This window comes from Giardia intestinalis, chromosome 2 (assembly GCF_000002435.2).
Source record: "Giardia intestinalis strain WB C6 chromosome 2, whole genome shotgun sequence".
NCBI lineage: Eukaryota > Fornicata > Diplomonadida > Hexamitidae > Giardia > Giardia duodenalis.
In genome coordinates this window covers 36533-49039 of record NC_051857.1, presented here as the reverse complement: position 1 = coordinate 49039, position 12507 = coordinate 36533, and the positions used below count along the sequence as shown (strand labels likewise).

The following is a 12507-nucleotide window of genomic DNA, read 5'->3' as shown; positions in this document are numbered from 1 at the left end:
GCCAAAAGGAATAAAAATACATGATTCGCGAAACGGTCTCCCAAACCTACTTGGCCTCGTTCCTCGCCTTTGAACGCAACGTGCATTCGTACAATACTGACGTAACGTTTGACTGGCTGCGGCAGATGATCGAGAGAGAGCAGCGGTATAAACCTCACAGCTTCTATTTCACGGAATGTCAGTTTGGAGCCTTCACCGAGAACGACAGGACGATCCTTATAGAGTGGTTTACTGAGATTGCCCTGAGTAAGCGCTTGCCTCTCTCTGCAGTAGTTCGAGCAACTTCCCTCATGGACCGCTACTTTTCGACGGTCTATTCAATCAAAGACGACCGAGAGCTCTCGGCGGCAGCCTTACGCTGCAACAACACTGCGTACATATTTGTTGCCATGATGTGCTTCAACATTGCAGTGAAAGTTGAGGGAGAAAAATCGTGCATCCCCCTTTTCATACAGATGTGCAAAGTTAGCTCCAATCTTCTCATAGACCTAGAGGCAAAAATCCTTCGGGCGCTAGAATGGGAAGTGTTTGTCCCTACGTCACTAACCTTTGCTGAAGACTGTTTAATGATGTTGATGCAGACCTGCTTTCAGATAGGGTTGAATCAGCATTGCCCTCCATACTCGCCTCAAGGTGAAAAAGATTCCCCGCCGAACTCAGATTTCAACTACTTGCGGCCAGATCCGTGGGGAGGTAGCCCTGGCCCCATGGACTCGTTCCCTCGATTTTGCAAAGACGTTATGAACTACCTTCATCTAATACTGAGTAATCCAGTTTTCCTGCAATTCTCACCTTCCGTGCAAGCATGCGCGGCCATCTATCTAGCTGCTTGCGTGAATGTGAAGAATGCATCTCTTAAAACAAAGCTTCTAAAGTTTCTAGACGACCTCAAAGCTGTTTCTGGTCAGAACATCAGCGCCGTCCAAAAGTGCGGCCAGGCTCTTCATTGCTTCATACGTTCCGGGTCTGCAACTCTGCACGATGAAGCGATAATGCCTCTCGTCCAGCCCCCCTCCAAACGTATTAAATATTAGCTATCTTGTAAATCAATCTGTTTGGCTGTCTGGCTCTGTCCGTTCCGTGTGACGTGCATCTCATATGAAGCAGCAAACTATTTTAATTTGGAATTACATCCCACCAAAAGTCCCTCTGGGATGTCAGCGACGAAGGACAAGCAGCAGAGCAACGCAGGCGCGAAGGTTGGCGGGAGACACCCGCTTAGGCCGGATCCAGACCGCGAGAGAAGAGCCCTTGAGAGAGCCGAGACTCTGCGCAAGGCTGCTTACGAGATGGCTGAGAACCAGCACGAGCGAGCGTATCACAAGCAATCCCAGATCTTCCAGGGGCGCTTCCTTAGAAAGGACAACGCGCGATGCCTCCGCTTCTACAAGTCCATCGGCATGGGCTATCACACACCCATAACGGCGATCAACGGGACCTACATCGACAAGAAGTGCCCCTTCACCGGCAACGTCTCCATCCGCGGACGCATTCTCCGCGGGGTCGTGCACTCCGCGAAGATGCAGCGCTCTATCATCGTCCGTCGCGACTATCTCCACTTTGTTCAGAAATACAAGCGCTACGAGCGTCGCCACAAGCACGTCGCTGCACACCTTTCGCCGTGCTTCCGCGTCAAGGAGGGAGACATCGTCACCATTGGTGAGTGCCGCCCCCTGTCGAAGACGATCAGATTCAATGTTATCAAGGTCGAGCCTGTCAGCGAGGCCGCCAAGAAGCGCTTCTCGCCCTTCTAGGCAGCACTAGTAAATAAGGGTCATTCACAAGGCCGCTGCGTTCTCGAATTCGTCCCGGAGCGCCGTCCGCACGGGCTCTGTCGTTGGTATGAGGTGTCCGTTAGGATGTTCGACGTACCTGAAGAACGGACAGATAGAGCGGAGATACGCGATTCCTGAGGGAGGAGTGACAGGGTCCGCACTACCATAGATCACTAGAACTCGAAACGGTAGTTGCAGATCAGCTTCACGGCCCATTTCGGAGCGTGCTACGCGAGTAAGGACATCTGTGACCGGATTTCCCTGCTGGGGCTCATCGCATGAGTTGAATTGGCAAGGATGCGGAACCCATGGGGATGCTAGGATAATGCTCTTCACGCTTGCCAAATGTCCAGCCGCGTCATTCCTTCCTTCCCATGCATCTAATAAATCCAGTAAGATCGCGGTTAAAGCAACTGTGGCCCCTTGCGAGAAACACAAAATACACGCCGGATTAGTTTCGGCTGTCACTGCCCTAAAATGATTGAGTCCTAGCTTGAAGTCATACACAGCAACTGGTCTACATGTCCAGCAAGCAGTGGAGCTACACAAAGAAGGCTGCGCAGACACCGGCAAGTCAGCCGAGGTGTGCCTGAACCACGCATATACCGCCGAAGAGGTAGCAGAGCCATCCTTCGCTTTGCTATCTTTTTCAGCGTCTGAGTCAGCAAGCAGCGGTGCATCTACGTATGTGTAAAGAAGCTTTTTGCAGAGTTTGCGGATTGCTCCGGTCTTCTGCCGAAAAAGGGCTGCAGATCCGAACAGCCCGTGAATCATCAAGCAGACAGATGATGGGTCGGTTGCAGCCTTCGTATCAATCATGTATATCAGAATGCACAGGTGCCGTATCAACAAATTCGAAGGTTTTATTCTTAGCCACCTCGATCTTGACATGTGTAGGTTGAAGTGCAGATTTCGATGCCATCCGTAAAAGATCACTCAGAGGAACATCGCTACCGCCTGGGGGATCGATGGTGCTTGAAAGAAATAGACGATCCAGCGGCTTCTCCGTTTTCCGAAGCAGCGCATATCCACGTCTGAACTCTTTCCCCAATAGCTCGGTTGTTTTAAGATCCAGAAGACGACCCACATTGATATGTGTCTCAAAGGGGTCTTCTATGCACATATAAAAGAACTGACCATCTTTCGTGTATATGTGCTGGGACACTTCTGCGTCCGGGACCTCTGGGGGGTATCTAAATACCCGGAGAACATCTGCTGCTCTCACGCTTTCATGAGTCTCTGCATGATCGAAGCATTCTCCGTGACGCTGGCTGCGCTGAGCGTTGGAATTCTCATCCCATCCTTTCTCTTGTTTGGAGAGCGCCCGACCCAAGCGGATAGACACAACCGAGTCGGTACTATCAAACTGATATCCATAGAAACGGAAGAACCCACAAAGAAGCTCTGAAATTGTAGGCTTGCGCGGTGCAGGTTTTTGCTGGGAGAAGCCAGTCATAAGAGACCGCCGACACCATGCATCTTCTACAGAAAGGAAGCCTGTGTCACAGCCCCTGACCACGGGTCCCCATCCAAGACCAGGCTGGAGAACCGGTAGAATTGGAGTCTGAAGGATTTGGAGATAAAAGATCACAAGCAGCACAAAGCCGTAGGACGACAGTCCACCTTGCCAGGTATTGCACAGACCTCTTGCAGACGCCCAACTCTTGACGCACCGTATCAGCGGCGATACAACCGGATCTGCTCTAAGGTACTCTGCTAGTAGCAGCGTATTACGAATTGCTAGCCTATTATTGAGGCAGATGTCCACATTTAGTAGCATCATATCGCTATCTATATGAGTGTTTATCTTCTCTTCACCTTCTGGTACGATGAACTGCACGGAACGATTCATGGGGAGATCAGCATAGTACGATGGTAGAAGGCCCTGTTCAATCTTAGCATTTGTTTCCGCGGCAGAGACAACTTGGCATAATCTCTTAGAGTATTTGAGGCTTATCTTCAGGACGGGAATCCTGCTGCGGGTTATGAAGGATGAGACTTCAAAGGCGTTGAAGGAGGCCGCCAATCTTCCCAGAATAATAATGTCCTGCCAACGTGCACGCTTGAGAATAAAATGGACCATCTCTCCAGACGGCGCCGTAGCATCTGGAAAAAGATCCATGACATTGATAGGCTGGGACGGATCCCTAATACACGCTGCATCACTAAGGCAGCGAGACGGGCAGAATAGTGAGTACTCTGTCATGATGTCCTTGCTAGGCGTAACCCCTCTATAGTAGCTAGATGCATCAAATCTGAGGAACGGAAACCTTTCTGTGAACGCTCTATCTAGAAAATCTACCTCAGCCACCGGATTGTCATGGAGCCTGTCTCTGGCCTGTTCCTGTAAAAAGGACCAGAAATACTCTGCAGCAACCTGCTCTGCCCTGTCACAGTTATCCACAACCAGAGTAGAGTCAATGTCCCCGCCGTCTGTACTGATTCCATTGACGGCTCCCCCATACGGTTGCAGCTGCAACGAAAGGAAGGGAAATGCTTCGTTGATGTGCTTCTGGATGTAACTGATGGCCTGCTGAATGACTACAGAGGAAATGATCCCCGCAGCCATCGTTGCATTCCGCTTTTCAATAACCGCCGTAAGAAACGCAAAATGCTTTTGCTGGGGAACATATCCTGATCGTGCAAGTCTTTGGGTGTATGGTTTCCCGTCAGGAGGGATTGCCCGGTGATTTAGAAAGGGGAGAACTGTGTTTCGGTCAGAGTCAACGAGGATAGGATTTTCAGGCGACGCATCTACTGTAGGCCTTATAGTGGTCTTAGTACTTATTGTGATGACCAGCTTCTCGGCTGGCTTACTCGAAGATGCCTTCTTATGCTTGGTCATGAGTCAGAGTTTTTTAAGCGATTGTGAGTAAACTAGTAGTGCAGCAGCATCGTTACCCTCACTGCACAAGAGCTCTACTCACAGTACCAGCGTCTTTAGAACCCTGTTGTATGACGACCAACTGGGTTGCAGCGGTAGGTGTGTTTACTATCGCACGTATTAGGGCTCCTCCCTGATGACAATCCTCTGCACGGAAATCTTAGTAGAGGAAGGAGCCCGTCGAGTCACTGCTATCAGTCCACACACAATCCAATCTACATTACAATCTTGCTGTTAGTATTCCTATTCGTGCTGAACACACTCACAGTGGATTGTCAGCCAGACGAGAACCACCTGGCCACCTGTGCACACGAAAAATGTGAGACGGTTGGGTCCCTCGAGGCCTGCACTCAGGTTAGGGTCAGGGCGTTGGTTGAGACGTGGCAATCGTGCAAGGGAGCACCTACCTCTACAAGGGCGAGTACTACGATGACTGCCCACATGGCGATGGATCGGCTCCGAACACCTGTGTGGATGTGCCTGCTAGCTGCAATCTTCCCAACTGCAAGTCATGTCTTGGCGATACATGTACAGAGTGTAACGACGATTTGTTCTAGATGATGATAAAAAGTGCGTGTCTTTTAGTGTCAACAGAAGCGTGCTTCTACTAGTACTATTACAGGTATTTCTGTGGCTGTGATCGTTGTTGCAAGTGGTCTTGTAGAGTTCATTTGCAGAGGGAAGGCGTGACTTAGGTAGTGAATGCTCTATAGTGTGTGATAGAAGGTGATAGTGGAGTGACATATGCACACAGGCTGAGGGAGGAGTATGCACTACTTGTAACACAGCTAACGGCCTGTTCAAGAACCCTGATGCAACACCAGAGAAGGGTAGCGAGTGCATCCTCTGTCATGATGTCAATGGGGCAGATGGATATACAGGGGTGGCTAACTGCGCCACATGTACGGCACCAAGTGGTAGTCCAGGAGCGGCCACGTGTGATACCTGCAGAGATGGATACTATAAGAACGCTCAGACATGTGAGAAGTGTGATCAGTCCTGTCTGACCTGTGAGACTACAGAGACCCAGTGTACCTCTTGTAAGGGAAATACGTTCCTGAAGGATAATGCATGCGTGAATAGTGATGGATGCACTGGAAACACTTATGCTGACCCTGTGACAATGACCTGCAAGGCGTCTGCAATAACTGATTGCACCACGTGTGAGTACAACCCGGCAACTGGGGGCCCAAAGTGCACGGCATGTAATGGAGCTAAGATAGTCAAGGAAGAGGCCGACGGGACGACTACGTGTATAGACGCCGGCACCTGCACTCAAAGCGGAGCAACTGGTGAGAACTTCTTGAGCGACGGAGATGCCGAATGCATACTATGTAGCAACGATAGCAGCAAGACAGATAATAACAAGGGAAGCCCCGGTTGCGGGACCTGCAGCAAGAACGGCGCTAAGCCAGAATGCAAGACGTGCCTCGATGGCTACTACGACAGCGGGAACGGTAACCCCGCCGTATGCGTTGCGTGCGCTGGCGATTGCGGAAAGTGCGGGCCAGGAGGCGCTATAGATACCTGTGAAAAGTGCAAGCCAGGGTTTTTCTTAAAGAATGACGGGACCAAGAAGTGCGTCCCATGCGACGATCCGACAGATGGAGTGCCCGGCTGTGCAACGTGCACCCTCTCTGGCTCGTTTACTTGTGACTCTTGTAAGGTGAACTACCAAAAGAAGGTAGGGGCTGGAGGAGCGGTCACGTGTGAGAAGACTTGTGAAGACCCCACGGCTTGTGGTGGTACTTCTGGAGCCTGCGATGCAATAGTGATCGACAACACAGGGAAGGAGCATCACTACTGTTCATACTGTGGAAAGGACAGTGAGTTCCCCATTAATGGACTATGTGTTGGGAATGAAAAGAAAGAGGAGAATAACTGTAACAATCATACATGTACATCATGTACTACAGGATACTTCTTGTACATGGGAGGCTGCTATAGTGTGTCAACTCAACCTGGTAGTCATATGTGCACAAAGGCAGGCGAGGGTGTCTGCACAGAGGCGGCAGCGGGTACTTCATCCCTCCCTCGCCCACCAAGGACAAGCAGTCTGTCCTCTCCTGTGGGAACCCCCTTGGGGTCGAGCTGGCTGGTCAGAAGGCATACGTGGGGGTGGATGGCTGCTCTCAGTGCACAGCCCCGACAGCTCTAACAACAGCTGGCATGGCCCCCGCTATATGTACCTCTTGTGACAGTGGTAAGAAGCCCAACAGGGATGGCACTGGGTGTGTGCTGTGCTCTGACACCAACTGCAAGAGCTGTGTGATGGACGGTGTGTGTGGGGAGTGCAGTGATGGGTACAGTCTGGAGGGTGGCAGGTGTGTGTCCTCTGGCAGTAATAGGAGCGGCCTCTCCACGGGTGCCATCGCGGGGATCTCCGTCGCCGTGATCGTCGTCGTCGGAGGGCTTGTCGGGTTCCTCTGCTGGTGGTTCATTTGCAGAGGGAAGGCGTGACTTAGGAGTAAACGCGTCATTGGTGGATTCTACTGGCGACTGTTTGCATCTGTGCGGCCGAGCTTCCACCTGAGGCCATCTCTACCGAAGGCCCATTGCCTCTGCATAGCTTCTGGGCACCACCAGACCGCGACACCCTGCTCTGCCTACGCCCGGTTCACAGGCAGGTACGGTAGCCATGCAGTCAATCTTCTTGCTGTGCCGTGCACGTCAGCGGGTATAAAAGGCTGGTAGTGATCGGCTGTCTCACCTACAGGTAAAAGAGAGGAGGACCATGCCATCACGCAATAGCAGCACCCTCACTCAGCACAGCCTGCAGAGGGTCACGTGTCAGGCCCCTCTACAGAGACTGTTGAGTGGGTGCGGGGAGGGCCTCAGACAACGATTCGCTGGATGTGCCGTGCCTCTGGAAGGAGTGAAGATCCTCCCGACACTGGATCTGCGCTGAAGAGTCTCGAACGGTCATTGCAGGGGCCAGCACTCTGATGACTGGACATCTTCTGGGCTCGATGCTTCAAGCATTGAGGGCCTTGTGGACAATGAGGCACCGGTGGGCAGAAAGACACAGCCCCGTGGCCACGATCCCTTCCAGGAAAGAAGACCTGGATAGCCTGTGCTGGCAAATGATGCCTTCTGGCGAGCTGGTGCTCCCAGACATCCAGCGGACCTTGGAGTGCTATCCTCACAGCACCCTACTTATCAGAGGTGTTAGTGCTGGCCCTTGGCGCGTGACTCGTCCAGGCCAGAGAATGGACAACTACCTGAAGCCATGCAGCTCCCTAAGAGCCTGCCCACAGGTGCCCACTCACGACCCGAAATGGTGTTCATGAAGCTGAAGAGCCCTTGGTAAGATACATTGTGTGCCAGACGCGTTCGTCCGGTGCGTCTCCACTGAGGAGCCCTCTGCCTTGGAGATCTTGTGGAAGCTTTGGGGACATCAAGTCTACTATCTATTTTAAAATTCACCGGTCTCCTCTGATAACAGGTACAACCATACTGATTTAGCGTCCTTTGCTATGGAGGTCAATCCACAAAATGGTTTAAACGGCGTGTGAATTGATACTTAGTGTAAGTAGAGTGAGTTTTTTATGAGCAACACGTCTTGCTCTTCTTTCAAAGACAATGAGGGAGAATGGTTTGGCAACCTTGCTCTCGAAATTAGTTTGCCAACAACTTTCTTACTTCATTGCATGTAAATTCTATAATTATCTGATAGAGAATAATAATCTGCATGTCACGATCTTTATCAGTTCTGCTATTGGCCTGTCTTCCGATAGGGTTCTTCTCTGAGGAGACGCCTCTATATCGCAATGGGTTTGGGTACTCTTGTGAAAATGGAATGCCAAATTGCCTTCCAAATAGTTGCATATTTGACCTAGCTGGTGGGTTTTTTTGTGTAGAGTGTGGCTCTGAACACGTTCCAATCAATGGAACGTGTGTTTCTACCGCACATGAAGCGGTTAGTAAGGCTGGTTGTGCTAAATCACCAATGGGAGGATGGTGCATGAAATGTGGTGATGGCTATTTCTTATTTTATGGTGGCTGCTATGAATTGACCGGCGGATGGAAAGCAGGTATCTGTGATAGGGCAGAGGGTGGAGTCTGCAAGGAATGTGGAAAGGGCAGTAAGATATCTATCCCAATAGTCTTTACAAACCCTAATACCACATCTCCTGAACGCTGCATCCACTGTGGGGATCCCGTGGGTTTTGGCGGATACAGCGGAACAATTCATTGCCAATACTGCAAGCCCCCAAAATATGCATGGAAAACAGAGGCAGACTGCTTCTCATGCTCGCTGCCACAGACAATGTGCACCTTCGATTATCGGTGTAAAATTGTCACTAGTGGCGTAGATACGGGATACTGTATTAGTTGTCCCACAACACACATCTTGAGTGCTAATGCTTGCTTTTCTATAGATAGTCCAATCGGTAATAGTATCTGTTTGCCAAAGAATATCATAGACATAACTGACCGGTCTCTGTGTGTCCAATGCACCAACTCGTCGGAGGCTCCTTTGCAGGGTAATTGTGTGGCAATCGCTGAGTTCTCTGACATCTGTGTGAAGGATACTAAAACCGGAAGGTGCACTGCTTGCAAGAATAAGGGCGATACTAGTTACTATTTGTTTTACGGGGGTTGCTATTCGGCTAATCATGGTTCAGGAGAACAAATAGGAACTACGATTTGCCAAGCAGCGGAGAACAACATTTGCACCACATGCAACAGTTCAATCAATGATGTGTTCACCAAGAACAACGGATGCTGGCGCTGCGGGGACTCAGCCAACGGGGGAATAGAGGGATGCCAAAGGTGTGAGATGAAGGACAGTGGTCTTCAGTGTCTGGAGTGCCGCGACCTCTACCTGAGCCTGGATAAGAGAAGCTGCCTGGCCAGCTGTCCCAAGGGGCAGAAGGGCATACAGGGGTCCTCATCCTCGGTCCACAGCTGCGCATGCGATGACGGGTCCTATCTGAAGGACGGGAAGTGTGTCGGGTGCACGGTGGAGAACTGCGCTGAATGTGACGAGTCGAGCTGTAAGAAGTGCAAGTATGGCTACACACTCTCCGGCAGTCAGTGCGTGGCGACCAAGTGCAAGGACCCCAACTGCGACACGTGCGAGAACAGAGACGTGTGCACAAAGTGTGCCGATGACCACAGCCTCGACCCCCACGGTCTGTGCGTGAAGGACTGCCTGGGCTCCGCCGGGTACTACAAGGCCACCGTGGGGGGCGTCTCGAGGTGCGTGGCGTGCACGCTCGGCAACTGCGCAGTCTGCGAGTCGGAATCCAAGTGCAAGGCATGCAGGGACGGGTTCTACGTCGAGGGCTCGGGAGGATGCAAGCCGTGCAGCTCTGAGTGTGCCACGTGCAGCGGACCGGCATCCGGCGACTGCACCTCCTGCCCTGCCAAGAGGCGGCTGCAGTACAGCGACGGTGCCAAGGGATCGTGCGTCCCGCAGTGCGTGCAGGACAGCAGCTGTGCAGAGTGCGGGCTCACGGTGGGCGGGACCAGCTACTGCTCGCGCTGCGTCAAGAGCACGGAGTACCCCAACAACGGGGCGTGCACTTCCTCCGGCTCGCGGGCGGTTGGCATCGCGTGCGCGAATGTCGCCGCCGGTAGGTGTGTTGCTTGCAGCTCGAACTCCTTCAGCCTCAACGGGGGGTGCTACACCTCCACGCTCCTCCCCGGGAAGACTGTCTGCACGAAGGCGAGCGACGGCTGGTGTGATAGCACCGTGGCCGGGTACGGGATAACGTACAACGGAACGCTCCTTACATGCCCGACGAACTGTGCAATGTGTAGTAGTGGGGTCTGCAGCGCCTGCAACAGTGGGTTCTACCTGGAGAAGGGGGCGTGCAAGGCGTGCTCCAAGGGCTGCGCCACCTGTCCTCATGGGAAGGCATGCTTCACCTGCCTGGCCGGGTACTACTTCTCCGAGAGCACGTGCAAGGCGTGTCACAAGGCGATCTCCAAGTGCAGCCTCTGCGTGGTTCCAGAGGGCGCAGTCAAGCCCATATGTCTGGAGTATGACAACACCTCCAAAAAGTCCGCCCTCTCGTCGGGGGCCATCTCTGGCATCGCCATCGGCGTGGTCCTCGTCGTCGGCGGTGTGGCGGGTGTGCTGGTTTGGGTTTTCGTCTTCCGAAAGAAGGCCGGGGTTCCACCGCTCTACAAGCAGTCTATCGTTGCAAGCACCCATTAAAATAGTAACTGCGCTAGAAACTACAGCTGTATCCTTTATTAGCTTTCACCACGTGATACTTTGCTTGGCATCCTGGAGAATCGGTGTATAACGATGTCCCTGCCTCGAATAAGGACGAGTATTGGAGGAGAGAGGTGTTTTTAGGGCAATGCAGGTATGCGCGCCTCGTAGATACTTCTGCTTCGATAACTGGAGACTGGTTCTGAAGAGAGCCTAAAGCAGCCAGCAGGCAGTACTGACCATACACACCAGCAGAAGACACAGACACATCTGCGTTCAGCCCCAATGTAGACACCCCACAACCCGCAACAGAGTAAACTGCTCGGCCCTGCGCTTAGACGTTTACTCACTTGCCGCCCTTGGGGGGCTTGAACTCCTCCTTGTCGATCTCCTGGATGATCCCGACGGCGACGGTGCGCTTCATGTCGCGGACGGCGAAGCGGCCGAGGGGCGCGTAGTCGTTGAACGTCTCGCAGCACAGGGGCTTCTGGGGGACCATCTTGACGATGATGCAATCGCCGCGGCCTGCGTCGGGCGGGTTCTCCATCTCGGGCTTGAGCGTGCGCTTGTCGAGCTTCTGGAGGAAGAGCTGGAACTGGCACGCGATGTGCGCGGTGTGGCAGTCGATGACGGGCGTGTAGCCGGGCTGGATCTTCTTCGGGTGGTTCATGACGATGACCTGGGCGGTGAAGCTCTTGCAGCCGACGGGCGGGTCGTTCGTCACGTCCCCGACGACGTAGCCCTTCTTGAGGTCCTTGACGGCGAGCCCGCGGACGTTGAAGCCGACGTTGTCCCCGGGCCCGGCCTTCTTGAGCTCCTCGTGGTGCATCTCGACGGACTTGACCTCCGAGACCTGGGACGTCGGGGCGAAGACGACCTTCATCCCGGGCGCGAGCTCGCCCGTCTCGACGCGGCCCGCGGGGACGGTCCCGACGCCCGAGATCTTGTAGACGTCCTGGATCGGGAGGCGGAGGGGCTTGTCGGTCGGGCGCTTCGGGGCCTTGAGCCCGTCGATCGCGTCGATCAGGCACGGGCCCTCGTACCAGGGCATCTTGTCGGACTTCTCCATGATGTTGTCCCCGGTCCAGCCGGACGTCGGGATGTAGTCGAACTCCTCGGCCTTCTTCCAGCCGATGTTCTTGAGCTGCTTCATCATCTCGCCCTTGATCTCGTCGTAGCGCTCCTTCGAGTACTTGACCTGGCCGTCGTCCATCTTGTTGACGCAGATGATCATCGTCTTGATCCCGAGCGTGTTCGCAAGGGTCGCGTGCTCGCGCGTCTGGCCGTCCTTCGAGATCCCGGCCTCGAACTCGCCCTGGCCCGCCGCGACGACGAGGATCGCGACGTCGGCCTGGGACGTCCCCGTGATCATGTTCTTGATGAAGTCGCGGTGGCCCGGGGCGTCGATGATCGTGACGATGTACTTCTTCGTCTCGAACTTCCAGAGCGCGATGTTGATCGTGATCCCGCGCTCGCGCTCGTCCTTGAGCTGGTCGAGGACCCACGCGTACTTGAAGGAGCCCTTGCCCATCTCCGTCGCGCGCTTCTCGTACTCGTCGATCGTGCGCTGGTCGATCCCGCCGCACTTGTAGATGAGGTGGCCCGTCAGCGTCGACTTCCCGTTGTCGACGTGCCCGATGACGACGAGGTTGATGTGCTTCTTCTCCTTGCCCATGTAG

The 12507-nt window shown here is 53.4% G+C and overlaps 6 protein-coding genes and 2 pseudogenes across 6 annotated transcripts; 5 read left to right on the top strand and 3 right to left on the bottom strand.

Moving 5' to 3' along the window:
- Nucleotides 1-20: 20 nt before the first annotated feature.
- On the top strand, nucleotides 21-1034 carry GL50803_0022394 (Cyclin; the record flags this gene model as incomplete). Its single annotated transcript, XM_001704486.1, has 1 exon — nucleotides 21-1034. The coding sequence occupies one exon, from the start codon at nucleotides 21-23 to the stop codon at nucleotides 1032-1034; it is 1014 nt and encodes a 337-aa protein (XP_001704538.1).
- Nucleotides 1035-1289: 255 nt separating this feature from the next.
- On the top strand, nucleotides 1290-1754 carry GL50803_0014827 (Ribosomal protein S11; the record flags this gene model as incomplete). Its single annotated transcript, XM_001704487.1, has 1 exon — nucleotides 1290-1754. The coding sequence occupies one exon, from the start codon at nucleotides 1290-1292 to the stop codon at nucleotides 1752-1754; it is 465 nt and encodes a 154-aa protein (XP_001704539.1).
- Nucleotides 1755-1778: 24 nt separating this feature from the next.
- Nucleotides 1779-2594, bottom strand: GL50803_0014828 (alpha/beta hydrolase; the record flags this gene model as incomplete). The annotated part of the gene is made up of 1 exon (XM_038045793.1): nucleotides 1779-2594. The coding sequence occupies one exon, from the start codon at nucleotides 2592-2594 to the stop codon at nucleotides 1779-1781; it is 816 nt and encodes a 271-aa protein (XP_037901665.1).
- Nucleotides 2587-4620, bottom strand: GL50803_0016863 (Caffeine-induced death protein 1-like protein; the record flags this gene model as incomplete). The annotated part of the gene is made up of 1 exon (XM_001704488.1): nucleotides 2587-4620. One exon carries the CDS (start codon nucleotides 4618-4620, stop codon nucleotides 2587-2589), a length of 2034 nt encoding a protein of 677 aa, XP_001704540.1.
- Nucleotides 4621-5244: 624 nt separating this feature from the next.
- GL50803_0040233 (pVSP) lies at nucleotides 5245-5349 on the top strand (annotated as a pseudogene; the record flags this gene model as incomplete).
- A 43-nt stretch (nucleotides 5350-5392) lies between these two features.
- Nucleotides 5393-7119, top strand: GL50803_0013402 (pVSP; annotated as a pseudogene; the record flags this gene model as incomplete).
- Nucleotides 7120-8350: 1231 nt separating this feature from the next.
- GL50803_00112305 (High cysteine membrane protein VSP-like) lies at nucleotides 8351-10828 on the top strand (the record flags this gene model as incomplete). The annotated part of the gene is made up of 1 exon (XM_001704493.1): nucleotides 8351-10828. One exon carries the CDS (start codon nucleotides 8351-8353, stop codon nucleotides 10826-10828), a length of 2478 nt encoding a protein of 825 aa, XP_001704545.1.
- Nucleotides 10829-11174: 346 nt separating this feature from the next.
- Nucleotides 11175-12503, bottom strand: GL50803_00112304 (Elongation factor 1-alpha; the record flags this gene model as incomplete). Its single annotated transcript, XM_001704495.1, has 1 exon — nucleotides 11175-12503. The coding sequence occupies one exon, from the start codon at nucleotides 12501-12503 to the stop codon at nucleotides 11175-11177; it is 1329 nt and encodes a 442-aa protein (XP_001704547.1).
- Between the last annotated feature and the right edge of the window lie 4 nt (nucleotides 12504-12507).